The 21774-nt window shown below is 42.1% G+C and overlaps 1 protein-coding gene across 8 annotated transcripts in view; it reads left to right on the forward strand.

The window, feature by feature from the left end:
• The window catches only part of Lilli (AF4/FMR2 family member lilliputian), a 292861-nt gene that overhangs the window by 249184 nt on the left and 21903 nt on the right, over positions 1-21774 (forward strand). For all 8 annotated transcript variants that reach the window (XM_076426703.1, XM_076426705.1, XM_076426706.1 and 5 more), the window contains one exon: positions 15616-15649. In XM_076426703.1, coding sequence (XP_076282818.1) covers positions 15616-15649 — 34 coding nt within the window. The remainder of the gene's footprint in view (positions 1-15615; positions 15650-21774) is intronic.

The following is a 21774-nucleotide window of genomic DNA, read 5'->3' on the forward strand; positions in this document are numbered from 1 at the left end:
ATAGAAGGCCTGAATCAACACATTCTTCAAATTCCACAAGCCTCTCACATTGGGAAATCGCCAAAAACATCATCAAAAGTTACCAAAATTCGTCGAACAAGAAAAGACAGCGCTTCTATCGATCGGAAAACCTCCCACATAGGAAAATCGCGAAAAACATCATCAAACATTCTCAAAAATGACCAAAATTCGTCGAACAAAAAAAGACAGCGCTTCTATCGATCGGAAGACCCATCCATGTATAGGACATCGGTGAGTCAGAGATTTTTCGCTGGAAAAGCTCGGCCCTGCTCGTCAAATCCTCTTTGTGACGCAACCCTTGTGGAAATAGATTTCGAGTGATATTCCGGAGTGCATCCGTGTATTTATACCCGCTCGGTTTCGTTTATTTACATCGTTTAGACGGCTCTCGTCGCTCGCCATCGAGCAGATTTTAATCAGTCTCTCCGCTACGTTCTCTCTCTCTCTCTCCCCTTCTCTCTCCTAGTTCCCCTCTGGTTCTCGACTGGTTGGGGCTTTCTGGAAACGCGGGGGAGAGGATGCAAAAGGGAAACGGGGAGGGGCCACTTCCGGAAGGAAGAGGTTACCAGGCCGATCCGCTTGGCCGAAGCGTCTCGACGCATGGTGCACGTTGCGTCACGAAAGTCGATGACCCTCCTCCTCCTCCTCTTCTTCCTTTTCTTTTTCTTCTTCTTCCTCTAGTCTAGGAAACCCTCTTCTCTCTCTCTCTCTCTCTCTCCCTCTCTCTCTCTTTTCCCCTTCTCTTTTACTGCAGCCGCACCGATGCACCGGAGACTGCACGGAACACATGCACTCGCGGAAACGAACGTCGCAACTTTCTCGCGCCGTAATCGCCGACAAGTCAATTAGAATTACGCCGAATATGCTAAAAACACGAACTCTGATGATTCAATCGAAAAGTTATTCGAAAAATGCTGTGTTTAAAAATATTGTAGGTACCATTATTTGAAATATTGTTTGTATTATTCGATATGCTGGTATATCGCATCTTTATGCAATTTAAGAAATTGACTTTCTTTCTTAATACGTTTGATAGGTTGAAAATAATACGAAAGTATTCTTAAATTCTTCTAATGTTGTTAATGTTTTAAATTACGCCTACTCATTTGTGTCATAAAAGCATCAAATCCGCTGTCTATTAATCAATTACCAAATTTAAAAAATCACAGAGAATGGAAAAATTCTACTTCGGAAGAAATGTTTGATTTTTTCGTGTTAGAATAGCTCCGAGTGCAAAGGGTTAATACTGTCTTTGTCTATCTCGCTGTGTCCCGTCTGTTTCTGCTCGATGTTTGCCGGCCGCTGCCACAGAGGAGAGGTAAGATAGCGGTCGTTCCGGCTCATCGTTGACTTCCGCTCGATTTGCATTCGAGAGACGGCTCGATATCGGTCTTATGAATAACCCGGACCGTTCGGGACAGATCGCCGAAGCGAGAGTTCAACATCCTCTTCTCGTCTCTCTCTCTCTCACTCTCTCGCTCGTCTTTCATATAAGATTTCCCGTGGAAAATCCTTTCGGCAGACGGCGGTACCGTTGCACGGCATGCCAGCCCAGGTAGAATCTCAATGGATCCTCCCTATTCACCTAAAACTGGGGGGATATAAAATAAATTTCGCGGGCTTAGGCGCGGGGCCGGTTCCGACGGCAAACCTACCGACTGAATGCCAAGGACCAAGCCAACCAACCCAACGAAAATACAGAAAACTCACCCCCGTCGATAGGGTACACACCGGGAATACGCGAGCGGGGAGAAGAGAGGTGGGTGAAAAGAGGTTCGCGAGGATGTTCCTGAAAGGTTCGTTTATATCTTTCGTAACGGCGAATTATTAAGAGAAAAGAATTCCCTTCGCGTTCTAATTGCTAAAAGAGCCCTCCAATTAAGACGAGAGAAAAGGAGGCCCGCGGCCCGGCCCGCGCCATGACAGCCCGCCGCGGGAATTCTTAATTAACCCCTCGACGCACGACAATCCTACGATGGAGCCCGAAAGAGGACCGGCAACAGGAAAAAAAGGAATCGACTTCTCCGATAAACTGAAGACGCCTCAATTAAACCCCGGGGAAACAATCGGATACCTCTTTCGCTGACCCACTATCCTCCGCTGACAATGGCGACCGGTCAACTCTTCTTCTCTGCGACACACGCGATCAGTTTTGTATTTTTCTTTTGCTGGCCACTCGTTGTTTCGAACTGTTTCAACCCTTGTGTCGATGCTCGACAGTTTGTACGAGGGTTGAGAGGTTCGTTCAGGTTGTTCAAAGTAGATTTTTTAGCTTCCGGCCGCATTTTTGTGGTTGAAGCGATTTATGAGTATTAATAATGGACCTTCTGCACTCATTAAATTGTGGGGATGTTAGAGAAATTTCAAATATTCTTCTCGACTTACTGCAATTATTAACCCTTTGCACTCGGGGCTATTTTCACTCGAAAATTAAACACTTCTTCCGACCTAGAATATTTTCATTCTCTACGATTTCTTTAGCAATTTTTAGTGGCGCCTTCGTTCCAGGAATTGGTGTAGAAAACATGTTTCTTTCTGGTATATTTAGCGGCAACGCACTTCGATGAAGTGCGTTTCGAGGAACTATTGAATAATATAGCCCATTCGAAGACCTGTTTGATTTAGATCGTCCATCGTTCCTGGAAAAATGTTCGTCATCCTCGACTCTATGCTTAAAGTATTTTTAGGATTAGGTGTATTGGAATAGCTTGAATAATCTCTTTCCGGGAACTGTCTACTCAATATTGAGATTTATTCAAAGCTGTCGATAGAAAACGGCGCAACCAAACGATATAGAAGAGTTGTGAGCACAGAATTGAGAAATTCAATCGAAAAGTAAGCACGCGTGATATATTTTTCGAAATTGTTTGTCTTAAGCATCCCGCGCACCTCGAGAAGAAAATGTAATAAAACTGGTAATTATACAGAAAAGTACTGCCCACTCCGATTTTGATGAAATTTAAATATATTATGCAGCAACACATTCTGAAAAGCTTTTTCCCTTTCCAATATAGGGGGGTCGCTTTTAGTTTTCGAGATATTTGCAAAAAACTATCACGGATTCTGTATTGAATTTTTCGTATTCCTGCACGCTGCGCTGCAACGTAAGTCTGTTTCGGTGCGACGTTTGTTTACATTTTGACGCTGTAGAGATAAGAGAGAAAACAGGGGGGGGGTGGAAAGGGCCAGCCTGACACCACACACACCCATCCAGTGTTTCACACGCACCCACTGTTTCTAAATTAGACTCTAGATTCCTACGTATTTTCACGTGCTGATTACGAATATGATATTGAAAATTTGCGCAAATGTTAATTTCTTAACGGAAACCTTCTTTTTAGAAACACTGGGTGCGTGTTAAGCACTGGGTGGGTGTGTGTGGTGTCAGGCCGGCTCTTTCCACCCTCCCGTTTTCTACCTCATCTCTACAGAGTCAAAATGTAAACAAACGCCGCACCGAAACAGGTTTACGTTGCAGCGGAGCGTGCAGGAATACGAAAACTTCAATACAGTATTCGCGATAGTTTTTTGCAAATATCTCGAAAACTAAAAGCGACCCCCCTATATTGGAAAAGGAAAAAATTGTTCAAAATGTCAATATCTATAACATATTTAAATTTTATCAAAATCGGAGTGGGCAGTACTTTTCTGTATAATTATCAAAACTTGTTCTATATGGTAAAAAATTGCATTTCATTTCTCCTTGATAAAACATCTTGATAATTTCGAAACAATTGAAAAGAAAAAAAGTTTTGAAACCGATCATTTTGTCGGGCAGCGGTCCAGTGATCACGTCACGATCGAATCTCGAATTCGCACGGATAGAGAGTCTCAGCAAAGGCTGAGCTCGCCTCGAAAATCCATTATCCGCATCAATCAGTCGGCTCGGCGGCTCCGGGGACGGATTCGCGCGGTTTACATACCGGTAACCGGAACATAATCCCGCTTTCATGCCCAAATTGAGTATAATGGGACAATCTGTCGCGATTACTTAATCTGCCGCGGAGGGTAAGGTAGGCAAGGACCCGGTTCCTCTTCGGGTTATCGACTACCCGACGCGACCCGTTCCCGAGGACACGCGATCAGGATCGCGTGAGAGCCTTCGAAATGCTTGCTGGTGTGGGTGGATGGATCGAACAGGCGAACTGAAGGTGGAGACGACACAGGAGCGTACGACCTTCGCAAAGACTATCGATTAATCGCGGGTTAAGCTCAATGCCAAGCCGAAAGCAATCCGCTAATCCGGTCGCGGTTTCGCGAATCGGCTGGCGAAACCGCATTTCAAATTTCTTCCCTCGAACGCCTAACTTTCGCGGAAACTTCTTTCTTCCATCATCTATCTCGATGACAATTTTTTCTGTTCAGAATTTGTCCACACTGTCAATATTTTGTTTAACACGTAGATATTTCTTATGGAATATTATATTTAATTCATTTATTGAGTCGTTGCGGAAAGTAATACCGTTTTTCGTGTAGCGTGGCATTGCTTTTATTTGTTATTACTAGCTGCGGATGTTCATGTAATTTTAAATTTTTTTAGGCGAACTTTAAGAAAGCAGAAACAGATGTAATCTTATTCTCAGTTTTCTTATATTCCAGCATTTTTTGAAAATTTTCAGATGCCATAAATGCATAAAAACATGCAAAACAAAAATTCCACGAGCCTTTAGGAAAATGCCATAAAGCTTGTTCTAAATGGTAAAAGATCGGCTTTCATGTTCCCTCGAGAAAACGAGATGACTTTCGGAACGACTTAATAATTCAATCTCCAGTTTAAATCGGGTGATTAAATGACGATTTTGATACTTTGAGGGGACGTACTGCGAGTAAGAGGGTTTATCAAAGGTCCTGGGGCGAAACGGGAGTAAGATCGTCGGAATCATGGCTGTTTAGGGGCATCAGTTGATACACAAGAGCCTCGCGGCCACGCATCGGCGTATTTATTAAGAAGATTGTTGCCTGCGGCAGCTCGCAGCATCTCCGAGGACGGAAGCTGCTTTCAGTCGAGACCGGAAGTTCTGCGAACTCGGTGAACTTCGCGACGCGGAAACCCGCTCTTGCAGCCGACTTTCGAGTTTCGAGCTGGAGCACCTCGCATTTCGAATCAAGAGCAAACATTTAACTACTGATACGGCGAAATAAAGACACCCCTAATTAGCTGTTCCGGGGCCTTCGTGGCTGCATCGCGACTGAATTGCAAATTTTATGATTTTATGCAGCTTGTGCGTTCGAACGCGTTCGCATCGGGTAGTAAAGTATTTTTATTTCGACTGGCGAAAGTAAAAATTGTTTAATTGCGAGGCATACGACCGAAATTGAAATTGCGTTTCTCTTTAATGATTTTAATAAGTTAATTTAAATTGCACTTACTCGTCGTTGCCATAAGTAATTCGAGCACTCCTTTCCAGAGGAAATGGAAAAATTGATAGAAATTCTACTTCCAAAATTTCATACAAAATCCTATTGAATCCCTCGTACTTTTTTCAAATCCATAATTATCAGAATTTTTTTGTCGGCGAATCGTTTCGGAATAAACGATAGCAGCGCAATCACCAAGTTCTCCGGAAGCTGGTGTACCATTTGAACATTGTTCCTTCGTATTACCAGCTACTTTGTACTTCGCAATACGCCATAGTCGATAAAAGTTTGAAAATGTCGATACCACGGGGAACAGCACTCGAGAATATATTTAATGGAAAGTCTTGGCGACTATGGAACGGTTTCAAACAGGAAGAACTTTTGAGGCGGAGGGGTGTCTGCCGTGTTTCTTCGCTGTTTTTAAAGCCGCTTGATGAATATTGAGTGAGCCGCTATTTATAAAAACCGCCGCGAATCTGTGTGCACGGAAGTTCTTCTTAAATAGCCTTCGAAAGTACATGGAGACGATCGAGAGAACAAATGGGAGCAGTTATTAAACAAGATCATGCTTATTTGACCGGATCATGCTACCTAACATTCAGAGATTGATCTACAAAAATTTGCATTTACGCACGAAACACAAAATTGCATTTATACAGTTATGTATAGGAACATTGACAAGCTTCAGCGATTTGTCCACTTGTAGTACAATAAAGAAAATGAAGAAGACAGTATCTTTCTTAAGACCGAAATGATCGCAGACGATTCAGCAGGAAGTTCCAGTCGCAGTGTCAAAAATCGACCCGTCAACTGTTCGACGAACAATTCCTCCGTTTCCTCGGTGTTCACTATTTATCCTCGTTTCCCCAGCAAACCATTAACCGACGGCTCTTTCAACGACCGCCACGCTCCGCCACTTCGAGACTCGATATCTCGGAACTGGGTCAGCCGAATGATGTATCATCGAATACCCCGTTCCATCGGCCCGTGTATTCCAGCAATCGCGTAAAAACTAATCATATCAAGACCCAGTATTGCTTGCGGTGCTGAAGGACGCTCTCGCCAATAGTCTTTGCCCCCTCCGATTGAAATTCGGTTATAGATTAATTCGGGAGCTAATGAAGTCGATTCAGTCTTGTTTCTTCTAAGTGAATCTTCTACGGGAACATAGTGCAGCGGCGAGGTGAATTTTGTTTCTATGTGTTCCGCTGTTCGGCAGCGTAATTTGCATTATTCGGCAGCATAAAGCTGCGCATGTAGCTATTTTTATAAAGCTGCGACAGCTACATGCTGCCGAATAATGCAAAATACGCCTCGCAAACGTAAAAATAGGACTTCTGAGGGCGATTGCGGCCTAGATTGATCTTTTATCTAGCGCTTTTGACTACTGAAAAAAACCCATCTTTGCATTATTGAGAAATGAGAAGGCGCATCCCGCACCCTTGCAATTCTAGAGAAACGACTCTACCCCCTTGATTACATTGGTTTAATTTTGCCGCGATAGCTGTACCCTAAAGTTCGCAATCCTCGATACTCGTTAAATCTTGAAAAGTGGTTCGTCGAGAATATTGATACTTTGAATACTTCTAAAAAGAAATGGGGACCATTTTTCCGAAGAAACTATTGTTTGAATCACGTTCTCAGTTATTTTTCAATCCAGTCTCCACCGGAAAAAGGTGAAGGATCCCATTCTTTCAGCAAGCTTCTCGCCGAAAGCCGAATAGAGGCTCTCAAGTCCTCCGAACGAGTTGTCGTTCGGATAAGCTGGAGACAACTGGCGTTGCCATACTCGCGAGAGACTATTCGCGTTAGGACACCCAGGAGAGCGTGCTCGATCGTCGTTGCCGCTGGCAGGTGTCTTTTCTCGTGTCTATTCTGTTCAGCATGATCGCATCCCCTAATACGAGGAATGACGCGCGTCTTCCCCGAAAAATCTGCCTCCTTTTCGTTTACCATTTCCACGGAACCGAATAGAGTTGCCTGGAATTCGTTTTCCCATTTCCAAGGAGTAGTAAACATTCTTGTCTTCGGTCTGGTGACGCCATTTTCCAGCTGTGGTCCTGTTTGTTCCTCAGTTCTTCGAAGAATGAACCATCTTGGGTGGAACTCTTTTTAGTATTTTGCGACCTGGAAATTTGTAAAATGAAGGAAATCGTTAACACTACAGTTGGGGATTTTATGAATTCCTATTTGAATCCAGGTTGTTGCGATTCATTAGCTCGAGTTGCAATTTGTGAAAAGATTGCTGTCAATTTTAGAGAACAACGGCTTCGCTAATTTTCTCGCGCTTAAAAATATGCTTTAAAAATGTGTCCCGAACTGCATTGCTTTTATTTCAATGCAGACAATTTATTTTTAGACAGAGAATACCGTTCCGAATATTTCGAACGACCATTTTACACTGACATGAATACATATACATACTAATTTAAACTAATCAAAAGCGTATATTACCTGCAGAATAATTTTATGCGCATATACTATCAATCAACGAACGTGTAATATACGTATCATCGATGAAAAATAATTGCGCACACAGGTGCACAATGGGAATTAAATAAAACATCGGATTAAATGAAAGTCGAAGGACTAGAGCGTCGCGGCCAGCGGAGAATTATATCCGTTTTGCGGTGCAGAACAATCGGCCATTGTTGCGCAAGCGTTTTGTAAATACAATCGAACTCTCATTAGACGCTCCTGGCTGAATAATCGATGCTATTAACGAGGTCCGCGTTTTGAATCGCACTGTCTTTCTCTTTCTCTATGTCTCCCGCTCTTTCGTTCTTCACTGCCAGTAACGGTGTCGCAATTTTTATTATCCTCGGACTGTTTAGAGTCTCCGTGTCGCTATTATAAGAAACTATGCGACCGTCGATCAGCCGCCACCACGATTTAAATAACAGTTTTCTATTTATGGTAGCGCTGGTAAAAATACCATCTCCTGCATGCACTTATGCTTTTAGTGAGAAAACACTTTGCCTCGTGGCGCAGAGGAATCGTTTACACTCGCGAATGCAAATTCCATTGGCGCTGACTGTCGCGAATCTCTACGGCACGCCTAACTCGCACAAAAATTTCGGGGAAATCGTTTCGTGAGCTTCGCAATTTATTTCATAATAAATAAATCATCTATTTAACCTTCGCACTCCATTTTCTACATAACTGTTTATACGATTCCAACATAGATAAATTAATTAGTCCAATGCGAAATAAATATTTTGAGACTGCAAGCACAATATGCGAGTAATTAAATGATAAGCATTGATTTGATTTGTCTACGAACTATTTGGAAAACGGTGGTACAGATTACATTGCTAACAATTTGGAAATGATTTGCTACTCAGTTCGATTAATTCCTCCATGTCCAAGGTCCACAGACCCCATTAAAATGGCCGGCAAATTGAATAGCAGTCGATTCGCGAACTTTCCAGCAAAAAAGTTGCTAAATTCTTACATCGGAAGCGCAGTTGGCCCGGGACTTTCGGCGAAATTCATCGGGAACAAGGTTGCAGGTCCCGAAGAAGGATAGCAAACGCGGTAAGAATGAAAGTCGATGGGAGGAGAGAGAGATAAAGGCAGTCGGGGACCAGATACCTTCCGCCGAAAACAGGTGCAACAGTGTCTGCTATCCGGCGAGGCGTGTGCCGGCTAACTGCACACCTTAATAACACAGTGAGAGATCCTTTACCGGGCAGCCAGCACGCACACATTTCCATAAACACAGGCCCGATGGCCGCCATCAAGCCAGCCGGTCCGAACATCCGTCGAACGGCCGCGAATCTCGGACAATGCTTCCTTGATAGAGCCGACTGGAGATCGGCCCAGTTAATTGGGAGATCGTTGTCTAAGCAGTGATGCAATCCTGTGTTCAAAACCGGCGCTTTCGACAAAAGAAAGTCCGAAAATTGCCGAAGAAACTTGAAAGTCATGTGCACCATTCGGGCGAGGAGAGGGGATTTTATTGAGGTGCGGTTAATGGCGATTAATAGAGATTAGGATCAGTCCTTGATCACCTTAATCATTTCAACAGGCTGGAAATAACTTTTTATGCGAGAACGTTGTCAATCGGAGGCTGCAAATAACGAACTGACCGCTTTCTACTCTTTAAACAATTCCGCAATAATATCCTGTTATTCAAGGTGTTCTTTTTATAATATCGTATTAATATTGTTACACCCTTTCGACGTTACTACGCACCGTTCACCCAGAAGTAATCAAGGGATGTTTCAACCCTGGAGAACCAGCCCTGGTTTACCATATGAATACATCAAATCTAATCTATTAATAATCAATATTTAACGATTTATCTACTCAGCAAACACGACTTTCCACGACAAAGACGTTCTGGTTTTGGTTAAATTTGAAAGGATACTATTCTTTTCTACAATTAGAAAGGAATTTATGCAATGGGGCACGAACTTATTCAGTCATCTAATATTTTTATAATGCGACAGAACCTTCCCTCGAACAGAGTTGTGCAGAATTACAATTGAATCACTCGAGGAATTATAATTACAAAGTCATTGAATTACATTGTAATGCAGTCGTATTGTAATTTATAATTCAGATCTTCATTCAATTCAATTACAATGTAATTCGTAATTCCGATTGGAGTACAATTATAAAATACTTTGTATTTCGTAATTGCAATTGGAGTACAATTGTAAAATAAACTACGCCGCATAGACAGCAAACAAGTATATGAAAGAGTAACGTAAAAATATATCGCACTTCCTCAAAGTTGTCGGCTATAATTTGGAGAGCTGTATTTTAATTATATTGTATTTCAATTACACATCTGATTAAACTACTTGGTAATTGAATTAATTGAAAGGTTTGAATTATGTAATTCAGTTACGACGTAGTTGAATTATTATATAATTGAAATACAATGTAATTCAATTAGCACAACTCTGCCCTCGAACCTGTAATTCCCAAAATCCTTGTGAAACGAATTCGCTAGCAAGCTGGGCCATGGGCCTCGGCCCAAAATTCGTCCTTACATAATTCGAACGTTATAAAATCGGGGCAGGAAGGCTCGGAAGGGAGGGGGAATAAAGAACAGTACACGTAGAAGGAAACGGGCTCGAGCCTGCGAAGGTTGCGAGAACGGTGGCGAGCAACAGAAAGAAGAGAGGGGCCTGAAGAAGAGAAAGAGGGGAGGAGAAGAAAGAGAGAAAAAGAGAGTGACTATGGTTGCGTTCAACAAAGCCATCGGACGCAGGTGAAGCGACCGTCTGCTTAGCAAGCTGCGCCGGGGCCCTGACGGGGCCCGGTTGGCGCGTGTTCGGCTACCATCGGCCAGAAGAGTAACAGCAGAAGCAGAAGCAGCAAGGCAGCCAGCAGCAACCCGAGACCGCAATGGGCCGGGCCCTGCTGGGACCCGGCAGCCTCAGTCAACCGATGCGCGTCACTGCGAGTGTACGCCGGTCGAGCAACCGCTTCCGTTACGCCGATATTTCTGCCATTCAGACGGTGTTCGTTCATTCTCGCACACTCTCGAAAACTATCTGACAGTCGACGAGTTCGTTCCGAACCGTTACCGCTGTTGTCCCAAAACATTGAATCTTCATTTCTGAAAATGAATGCTTCCGTTTCGAACGATTACAATTACCCCGGTGCATTATATTTACTGGTAACGTAACTTCACAGTGGATCCCGCCATTTTACACCGTTACAATTGTCTCGGTGCACTGTATTTTCAAGAGTTGTGTCAATTTATTCTTGTGGTAATCGAATTTGACAGTGAATACCCCATTGAAAATTTCGTTTGGATATCGTTGAGAGTGCGTTCCGTTGCTGAGTATACGCTCGCAGTACTGTTTGTGCTGGGAAACATTGTTTATTGAAAGTGCGATGTGCAATTGTGTGTACCGTCTTCATTATAAATAATATATATTGCAAATGGAGAAGTGAATGATGGTAATCACCTAACGTAACGATAACGTTTAATTGAAGAATCTTGTAGAAATTGCATTGTCGGTTTAATGGAAAAAGGTGGATCCTCTTGAAAAAAGTTTCGACAGTGCGAAGAGAGAAATGTGACGAGTTGTTACGCGATCCAGTTGCTCGATCGTCACATCATCGATAGATCCTTAGAGCAACCGGTTCCACGGATCAAAACCGTATATCTCGTCGCGCGTCGCATTCTCCGAAGCGTGCGTCGCCGGTTGCACGGCACGCATCGACCTTGGAACACTGCACCAGTATCGTAGAGCAGAGACGCGCGATTTGCGTGCTCGCCGATCGATGCTATACTCTGGTTCAGCTCGAATTCGCAACGCGGCTTCTCCTTCTTCTTCTTCTACGAGCAAGCAGAAAGCGAGGAACAGAAGTCCGTGGAAAGGGAAGATTGATCGCGAGCACGTGCACCAGCGAGAACCGAGTAACATGAACCATCGGCTGCTGCTGCCCGCGCGATAAGTCATGTTCAGCAGGTTCGAGCTGCTGCAGGGCGCTGTCAGCTACCTACTGCGATCAGGTATGCCGATCGAACCCTCGAACAACCCCTCTTATCGATCTATTCAACCCGCTAAACTACTCCACCAAACGGAATCATCTTTCCGGAATTATTACGTCGCTCCGAAAGTCATTTCGTTTTCCCAACGACACACATCCAGCCAATTTTTTACCATTTAGAATAAGTTCTATGGCATTTTGTTCTGTGCCTCGTGTAAAAAAGATTACATAGAATAAAAATGCTCGTAGAATTTCTGTTCTTTGTTAGCAAAGCAGTCAGTTATATGACTGTATTTGAAATGAGATTTACAACGCATAAAGAATATTGGAAAAAAGCGAGAAAACTGAGCCTTGCGGTAATAAAAAAGCAGAAGGTGATGGAAATGCATTTGATTTTGCATATTTAACGCGATAACAAAAAAATACTTGAACGGTTAGAAAAACAAGGCTGTCAAGGTATACCAGGATTTTGTAATTTAAAATAAGGTAAAGTAATGACTAGACTGCGGATCTTCATGCAAAATAAAAATGTTCCACATTAATTGCGGAAAACAGGAATAAAATAAAAATCGACTTCACCCGTTAATGATTTAATTAGTTTAAAGACACAACATTAAAAGTAAAATTCATTCGAGCAATCTGTCAAACAGCCCGCTTTTATTAATGTCCGTGATTAATTTTTCCACCGTGGGAGAGCATCTTTGCTCGGCAAGTAATATTCTCAGTTTACAAACTCCGCGTGGGAGTTAACGAGGAAATCCGCGGGGAATATATAAGCGTTGCTGAGAGTAGAGAGAAAAAAGTTCTTTGGTTAGCCGACAGGTTGGTGACGGCGATTATGCGTTTCGTCCTTATGATACTTGCCCCTGTATTAATCGCTCCGCCGGTATCGATCGCGATTGCTTGTGTCATTGATTGATCGCTACTTATCCGTTCGAACGGATTCGCGGGGGTCTACACCGAACAGTGATAATTAGCCGCTGGAACACCGCCAGGGGAATTTCGTAGCTTTTGTTCAAACGGGAGTTACGAGGACCGGTGTAACGCGGTCGTCGAACGATCCACGCCGATAAATCATCCCCCTAATTGGACATCGCGACGCCTCCGACTCCGTATAATCGTATATTAATCGCGCTACATATGGAATTCATTAACGCCGGCCGATGGGACAGGCGAGACGAAAAATCGCTTGGATCGATCCTCGGTTTATCGACTCGCAAGCGCACAAAAGTAAATAAAACGCAGTGAAAGACTGCGGAAAAATGAACACAGTATGAACTTGAAAAATCATCTAAAAGCGAAGAAGACGTTGCAGAAATTTATCACAGAACGCACAGTCTGTTTATGAACATTAGATTATGAATCAATTATATCTTTAGTATTGAATATTCGTTGAACTAAAGCGGCGCGGCGTTGAAACACGCTTCTGAAAAATCGCCTATTTTCTCCGTTCCTTGCGAAATATTATTTAACGCTGAAATGATGCGGGCACGTGCGGTACGCTTTTTATGTGCTTTGGCTGATTTTTTTTTCCCTGTACGAGAAATTAAACGAATCGATACGGGAACATGTGTTGATTTAGTTTTCATAGGGGTTGTTAAACGATCGACGTATGCAGGTGTTTTCAGAGTAGGTTAATTATTTTTATTATTGGAGGGTATCGAAGGAATGATTTCAGGATTAATACGATTTATACGAAATATGTTTTAATATGAACACGAGGCGGATGGATTTTTGTTCAATTAGGGAAATTAAATAAAATACTCGTGCGAATATATTTGATTGGACCATCGATGTCAAGATTGAAATATTCTGTACAGTCGACTAATAACTTTTCGGTAATAAAAATCGCACAAACAAATCGATCCGCGAACACTGCTTCGTACTAAACGATTAACGTGAAATGTCGCTTAATATTGAAATAGACGGTCGTGATAGGAATTTCCTGTGTGGTTTTAGAGTGCATCAATAATTCTGTGTATAAGTTAATCGAACCAATTCAGGAAGGAATATACATAGCTCGTTCCGAAAGAGTCACGAGAAGGTTGGAATAAAATACCATTTAATATTAATTTTCAAGCCATTACATTCCATCCGAAGCACGGAAATATGCATTCCACTAATAAAAAGATCAATGCGAGAACTACCACTGAATATAGCAAGAATTTATAGTGGGAATTTCAGGTAGCTCACAGTTAAATTACAAAAATTACGAGTTCCATAAATGGCATCAGACCTGGTGTACACATATGCACATATGTACATATTCGTGTATATCAAACGTTATGACAATTCTGGCTTTCGCGTTTAATTGCATGCACTCCGTGCAAACCGTCCACATAATACACGATCTAAAAACATGGTTAAACAAAACAAACGTTTACACAGCCAATTCATTATGTTCGTAATGCGCGCTTATTTTTGAGTCGCCGATGAACGCGTACGATTCAGAATATCGAAGGTGCAAATTTTACATAAAAATCACCAGTGTACTTAAAGATTTCTATGAAAACGCGAGGAAAATTAGGAAAAAGAAGAGAGTAGCAGAAGGCTGAGAGGATAGATGCTCTATTTGATGTTCAGGCTGATTTCAGAGCAGAATTTTATTTCTCGTCGCGATCGAACCCGGTCAAACAGCCGTTGTAAAGTCGCAACCCTCTTTGGCGAGGCCGAGCTCCCCCTTTTCCCTTGTTCCGCCATCTTCCTTCATCTTTCTGCATCTTTCTCTCTCTCCTTTGACCCAGTCCCAAGCCTTGTCCTCTTCTGTCGCAGCCCCTTTCCCATGGCGTGCGTGCATACGTGCGTGCACGTTGCTTTCCATTGTTTACTCCAAGCGTCCTCCTCTCACTCTCTCTCTCTCTCTCTCTCTCTCTCTCTCTCTCTCTCTCTCCTTTCCCCTGAAACCAGTCTCGCTTCCTCCTTTCTCTCTCTCGTTTCCTCCCAGAACGAGCTGGGTCATCGCGTTTCCAAAGGGGTAGCTCCGGAAGTTGCGTCGTCGATCCAAGTCGATCCACAAAGATCTCTCGCCTCTTTTAGAATTCGACAATGATTCCTACTCGGTGACCCGAGAGCACTCTCCGACTCGGGGGACACTTATTTTAATACATCCTGTTCCTCGAGACCCTCGAACTTGGCCGCAGAGAAAGTTCCGCGATGGGGTGAACGCTGATTGGCTTGCTCCTTTTTGCAGTTTGGCTTCTGTGGGGCGAAGTCGCACACTTTTCCGTCCCCTTTCTCAACAGGAAATATATTCCTGACGGAACAGGAAGATTTTTTTCTTGCTTTTAAATAAAAATAAATTTTTTAACAATACCACGCGTTTAAAACGGACTGAAAAGTATAAAATAATTTTTCCTAACCCCGTACAGATATTCCTGAAAATTTGTGATTGTGAATTTTTAATAGCTATGCAAATACTTGTAAGATTTAAAGCGGAAAACGTAAGAGTAAAAAATTGTGCTCATAATTATTTCACATCGCATTACTTGAAACTAGATGAATTAAATGTAATTTTTACGATATTGTGAAATATGAACCGTTGGATGGTGCTTGTTATTTCAACATTGTATGGAATTCATTTAGTGTTAATTTCATAATTATGGGCACAATTGCCCCTAATTAATAAAAATCAGGAGAATCGCTAATCGATCTCGCAACAGTCGAATGGCCGATCGACTCAGTCCTCTCTCCATCGGAGATCGTCGTCCTTGGACGCCGATAACCGTACGCTAATTAACTTCGCAGCTGCTAATTGTCGTCCCTTTTTTTCTGTTTCAGAGCGCGAGCGGCACAGCGCCAACAGACTATCCGCGTAAGTATCTAATAAATTGAACGATTTTATCAAGAAACTGTGGCCCTGTCTCGGCCAAATCAAAAACAGGCAGACGCTCGAATTGTTGATTGAATTGGTTGGAACCAATGAACGTAAAGTGTTTGGTGGAAATCAAAATTTTAGCGGTACTTCCAATGACTGGGAGTTTGTCGAGATATTTCAATAATTTTTTGTGGTCTCGAGTATGGAAATTGCCCTTGAAAAATTCGGAACGCATTTTCCAACGAGGTTAACATTGCATACTGCACCGAGAAAAACAAACGCGATGTCCACAGGTATGCGCGTTAGGGGAACACCGTGGACGAAGACGTTCATGCGCTTCCCACGCATCGGCAGGAAGCTGCGTGGCTGCTCTGTATATTTGTAAACTTCCGGTCCGCGTTGCGTGTCTTTTCAACTCGAACTCGATTGCACTCTGACGACGGAGCCTTGAGTGTGCACTTTTCATAGTGAAAGTGGGGTAAACAGTTGTCCGTGTGTAAATATTTCCTTGGACTTTTTCCATCGTGTTGGAAAACTTTTCAACTTAGCGAAAAGCAACGCGAACAAGAACTAAAGGGAGCCGGAAAAAAATTGCGTTCCGAGCAGATCTTCCGATTTAAGTTACGAAAACAATTTTTTTCGTGGAAATTTTGTATATGTATAATGGGTTATCCAAAAGTACCATTAGGATGTTGAATGAGAATACCTCTCAAACGCCATGTTTGATTCTTGTCACTTTTTTGTATATCTAACCTACAATGATAGACAATTTTAACAATGGAGTCGTATACGATTCAAGAGCGTGTTGAAGCTATTAAAATTTATTTTGCAAATCAGTGTCCCGTGATTTTTTCGGCATACATAATCGTCCATCCGAGCAAACAGTTCGAGGTTAAAAATCTTTATGAAACTGGTAACCAAACTTGACAAGACTTGATAAACCAAAGTCTAGCAGACCAAAAACAGCTCGTTCGAATGAAAACATTGCTGCTGTTCGTGAAAGTGTTGCTAATGACCCATCATCATCAATTCCACGTTGTTCTCAAGAATTGAGCATTTCTTCGAATTGATGTCTGTAAACGTGATCGTAGTGGTCATTTGACAGATATCGTCTTTCACACATAATTGTCATAGATGATACCTGAGATTGAAATTAAAAAATCAATGAAATTAAAAATAGTATGTTTTTTATTTAAAAAGAACTTCCCATAGTCTATTTCGGATAACCCTATACACGAAAAGATGTTTTCGATTGAGAAAACGTTGACGAAACTCACGCGAATCAGCGGAAAAGTTCTTTTTATAAACGGAGCGTTGAGAAATTGAATTGAATCATGGAAATGTACCGATAAGAAATTGCTAATGAAATGTTGCGTTAACGCAACTGGGTCAATCATATGAAACGTGTGATTAACGCGTTCAATACTTGATCATCCAAACAGGAAAGTCTTGGAGATAGCAATTTTTTCTGAGGTGTATTGCATAGTTTAAAAACCATTCGCGTAATTATTTATTGCCATAAGCAGCAAGACACGCAAAGAATAATTAAGAGGTGAATATACCACATAGTTGATCGTAAACAATTTTTCAAAGCGTCATTACAAATGCGTCGACATCGGTGGGAAAAATCGCAATATATTTCCCCGGTATTCACTGTTCGCATTTTTCACGTAAGAGTAAACATCGATCGAAAGATTAACAGTCCAATTACGCTCTCTGTTATAAGAACGGTAATTCAGTCAAGGTCATCCCCTAAGGTCACCGAACACGTCGGCTTGTAATATGTCAGATCACACAAATTAGCATAATAACACCTGCTTATAAAAGGTAGAGTTTACGCGATCGTCGGCGCACGTGAGTATAAATATTTCACGTGTACATCTATCGACAGTAAGGAAAAGCACTTCCACGGTTGGTGGTGGTTATAAACTCGTCCGCGAGAGTTTGTCACGTGTAAAGCATCTTGTTTTGCTCGTCCAGTTATTTCGAATCGATGTAAATAATATATACTTACGATTAGCTATTCACGGGTTTGTTGTAAACAACGGCGATAAATCCGAAAGCAAACATTGTAGGTCGTGCCAACTGTTACCACATACCGAAACAGAGAGAGAGAGATGAAAACGATGACTACCGAGCCAGAGCAATCGTTTATCGCGGATGATTGATCGCGGCACGTTTCGCTCGTTTAAATTCGGACACCGGGAGAACCGGATCGAATTTCTTCGGGAACGCGATCACCGGGATCTACTGTATCCAATCTTCAGTCCGAAATCGTCAAATTTTTACAATTCACGTCTTGCAATTGCAGTTTTACAACTGCACTTCAGACTTGTTCCCACGGTCTTAGAATTCATATTCGATTCACATTTTCTGTTTTCCGTCTTCTAGGCTTCACCTTTTGCACTCGGAGTTATTTTAAGTCGAAGATCAAACATTTCTTCCGGCCTAGAATATTTCCATTCCCTATGATTTTTTAAAAATTTTATTCAATGTGTAGTAATATTGGTTAGATACCAACATATTTAATAATGTAAACAATACTTTGAATAATCATCACTCAAGTGCTAAGGGTTAACATTTACACCTTAGGTTTTTCGGTTGTGTTTCGTATTAGAAAAATAAAAGTCACGAAGTTTCGGGAAAATTTTCTTAGAAATAACAAAACGGTATAATTTCGGGAAAACTGTGTCAAATTGATACAAGGGACGAATCGAAGAAAAATCGAAGGAAAATTCGCCAAACGGGGGAGACACAGCGAGAAGCGTGTTTACCGAGGACCCGATCGGGTCGCTAGCGAAAAAAGTGAAGTCGATAAGCGATTCGACCCAGTTTCCCATCGACGAGTCGACGGGGGCAGAGTTATTAGGGGCAGTTACGGTGGCCGAGGCCGAAAACCCTCGTGCAACAACCCCCTCTCTCGAGAGGGTTGAAAACGTGGAGAGGAAACGTGCTCCGCCTACCGTTTCCAGCCTCGTTAATTCTCTCTGGCCTGTGCTCTCGATCGCCAGGGGTGAATGATTCCGTAAAATTGTCCGACGATTTGTACGGTCCATTCTTCAAGAATTGTACTAAACATTTAAGTATTGTATGATTTATCATATCAATTTCATACCCACGAAATTTAAAAAAGATCATAGTGAATGAAAATATTCTGGGTCGAACGAATGTTTCATTTTCGAGTTAAAAAACTAGCTACGAGTGGTTAACTCATAAATTTGCATAAAAAAACATAATTTACCTTGTTATATCACCACTGTGTCCATTTGACACCGAGGATCAGGTTCGAGGAGTAATTTTAATACACGAAAAATCGCGCCGTACACAATTCTGCAAGAAATAATGTTTCGGCAATAAAGGGGAAGTAATTGCTCACATAACTGTCGGGCCAACTCTCCTCGATCTCTATCCGCAAAGTAAACTTCCGTGGACGATCTACAACGGCGGAGCTATCGCAGAAAGCTGGAGATCGGGTAATCCCGCGCAAAATTCCTGTAATTAAGAGTTCGCGTGAGGAAAGTAGTGAACGTCGCCGGCAGATGCGATCGAAAATTCGGGAGGATATTTTTTTTGCCCTTTTCACGGGCGATATGCAACGACACGAGGGACCCGTGCGTTATCAGGCAACCGTCTCGCGGCCTTGTTCAATTCTGATAACGAGCGACTCGCGAGCTGTGCGGAACGATAAGGGATTTCGCTGGCCGTTCCCCGTTCCGCAATAAAACCGTCCGTTTTTGCCTTTTCCCTCTCTCTCTCTCTCTCTCTCTCTCTCTCTCTCTCTCTCGACTCGGCATCGGCTTTGTCTTTCCTCGGCTAATCCCTCTTAATTTTCTAGCCGAGCACTGTTATCGTGGCCGGCCGACTCGCATTATTCCCTCGCGACGATAAACATAATTCGCGTTCCTTGCGACACCGATATACTCCGAGATCGTTTCGCAGAAACGCAGATTGACGTAGGCGAATTCGCGTGAATATTACGAACGAAACCGTCAAGATTTTACTGTTGTTGTTGTTGTTGCGTGATGCTCGCCGCATCAGATTTCGAATACACGTGCCAAATTGCAATTCGCCCGCAAAGAGAGTCAATACTTATTTACGAAATCGAGAATTGTGAACGTAAATGAAACGAACTTATTTCATTTTGTTTTAGAGATTCTGTTGGCCAGTTTTCGGATTGAGATAGACAGATATGTAGCAGGTTACTGTGTTTCGGTAGCAACACTGTCTCGGAATGTAGATAAGATAAGATAAGATATACAATGGCACGATTCTGCAATTTTTTATTCTACTTCGTCTCGTATTGTCGCAGCTACATTGTGGTAGAATTTAATCTAGGGAATGGGATTGATAATGGCACAATCCTGCAAATATTTATCGCGTTTTATTGCAGTTTAATCGGTCAGAGAATTTTGCAATTATTAAGTGGACATTGATGAATCAATGTTGTGCTGCAGCAACGCTGTCTTCGAATTTCGTCTGGAGAATGAGATAAACATTGGGCACAATTATTATACATCATGTCATGCACACAGTCTGATCACGACATGGATCGACAATGTTCCCCAATTGGATTTTTAAATGACAATCTAGTCATATTTGTAGACAATAAAATTTTAGAGCAGTTCCCATGGCATTGTTTGGCTAGTCTGTGTAAAAGTACCGAAATTTTGTTGTCCAACAAGGAAAATTCAGGGAAAAACGCTTTATCTGCGAAAGGTTGGGACACGAATTAACGTCGACTATTGAATTGATTGAGAGCACATGGCTCTTTGAACGCGCCAAGGTTATTTAGATTTCTGCTATAGTTTCGCAATGTGTACAATTCCTTCATTGTTCTCGCTGATAAAGAGTACACGAGACGCGTTTCGATCTACAGCAGACGTAGACGTCGTGCCAATTACTATCTTAATAGACTGCTTGAGAGGGGCTCTTAATCAAAGAGGAATATACATGCCCATAATTATGAAAGTGGTCTAAGTCAAAAATATAAAAAAAACTAGTTTATCAGTTATTTCACATCACATTACATATTTTAAACTAGATTTATCCAATATAATTATAAATGAATTCATTTAGTGTTCATTATGAGAGTGGTCCAAGTCAAAAATATAAAAAAATCAGTTTATCAGTTATTACTAGACCACCTGTCTATTTTCTACCTGATTTGCTGGAGTGAAATGGAAATTGATTTTCTCTCTTAACCCCTTTCCCTACAAGAAGATTCAGAACAGAGTCTAATAAATATATAGATGTATTTCCTTTAAACCGAAATAAACTTGCTTTTGGTTTTGTTCATCTACAGCTATTAGAGAATATTATAGGCATACAATAGATACAAAATTTCTCCTGTTTTAGGAAAGTACGATCTACAAAAAAGTTCAAATCACTGACACCGTAAAATAAATCGTAGGGCAAGGGGTTAATATGTTCAATAAGTTGGAAATGATATAAGAGTATTTTGAAATTCGTCTAATCTTTTTAATGTTTTAAATTACACCCACTTATCTTTCTGTCATAAATATTATAAAATCCGCAGTCTAGAGTGATCTGTGTGTGGGCGATCGCATGGTAGTTTAAACAAGTACCGTGTATGTTGGAGGATGAAGAGTGAAGGTCCGCGGGAAATACTCTAATGACGTTCGCGGCGCATTTCCATGAAACCGTAACAAATGAGGCTCTATATCCGGAAAGGAGATGTTGGCTGCCAGGGTGAGGTAGCATGAGGCAGCTTCTCGATCTGGAATTCGAAGCAGGAAGGCCCGGGGAGAGCCTTCGATTCTTGCGGAGAAGCAGAAGGAACGAGAACGTGCAATCAGAATCGAGCAAGCCGTTTCCTCCGCAGCTGACTCTGTCCTGAAAGAGTAACGAGCTCGCCCGAAATCTTATACAGTCGTTCGCTTTCATAGGAATTACCGTTGCTACCGGTGGGATTGGATCTCTCGGATCCAGAGAGAGGAAGAGAGAGAGAGAGAGAGAGAGAGAGAGAGAACGCGAGTTTCTAATCTCAAGGATTTACGTGTTCGCTCTCGGGTTCATATTATCAGGCTCTGGAGCGCTACCGGAGCGTTAGTCATTTATCGGTCATTTATCAGTCTTCCCTGAAAATTCATGGCCGTCTCGTT

The sequence above is a fragment of the Lasioglossum baleicum genome, chromosome 6, assembly GCF_051020765.1.
Source record: "Lasioglossum baleicum chromosome 6, iyLasBale1, whole genome shotgun sequence".
Lineage (NCBI taxonomy): Eukaryota > Metazoa > Arthropoda > Insecta > Hymenoptera > Halictidae > Lasioglossum > Lasioglossum baleicum.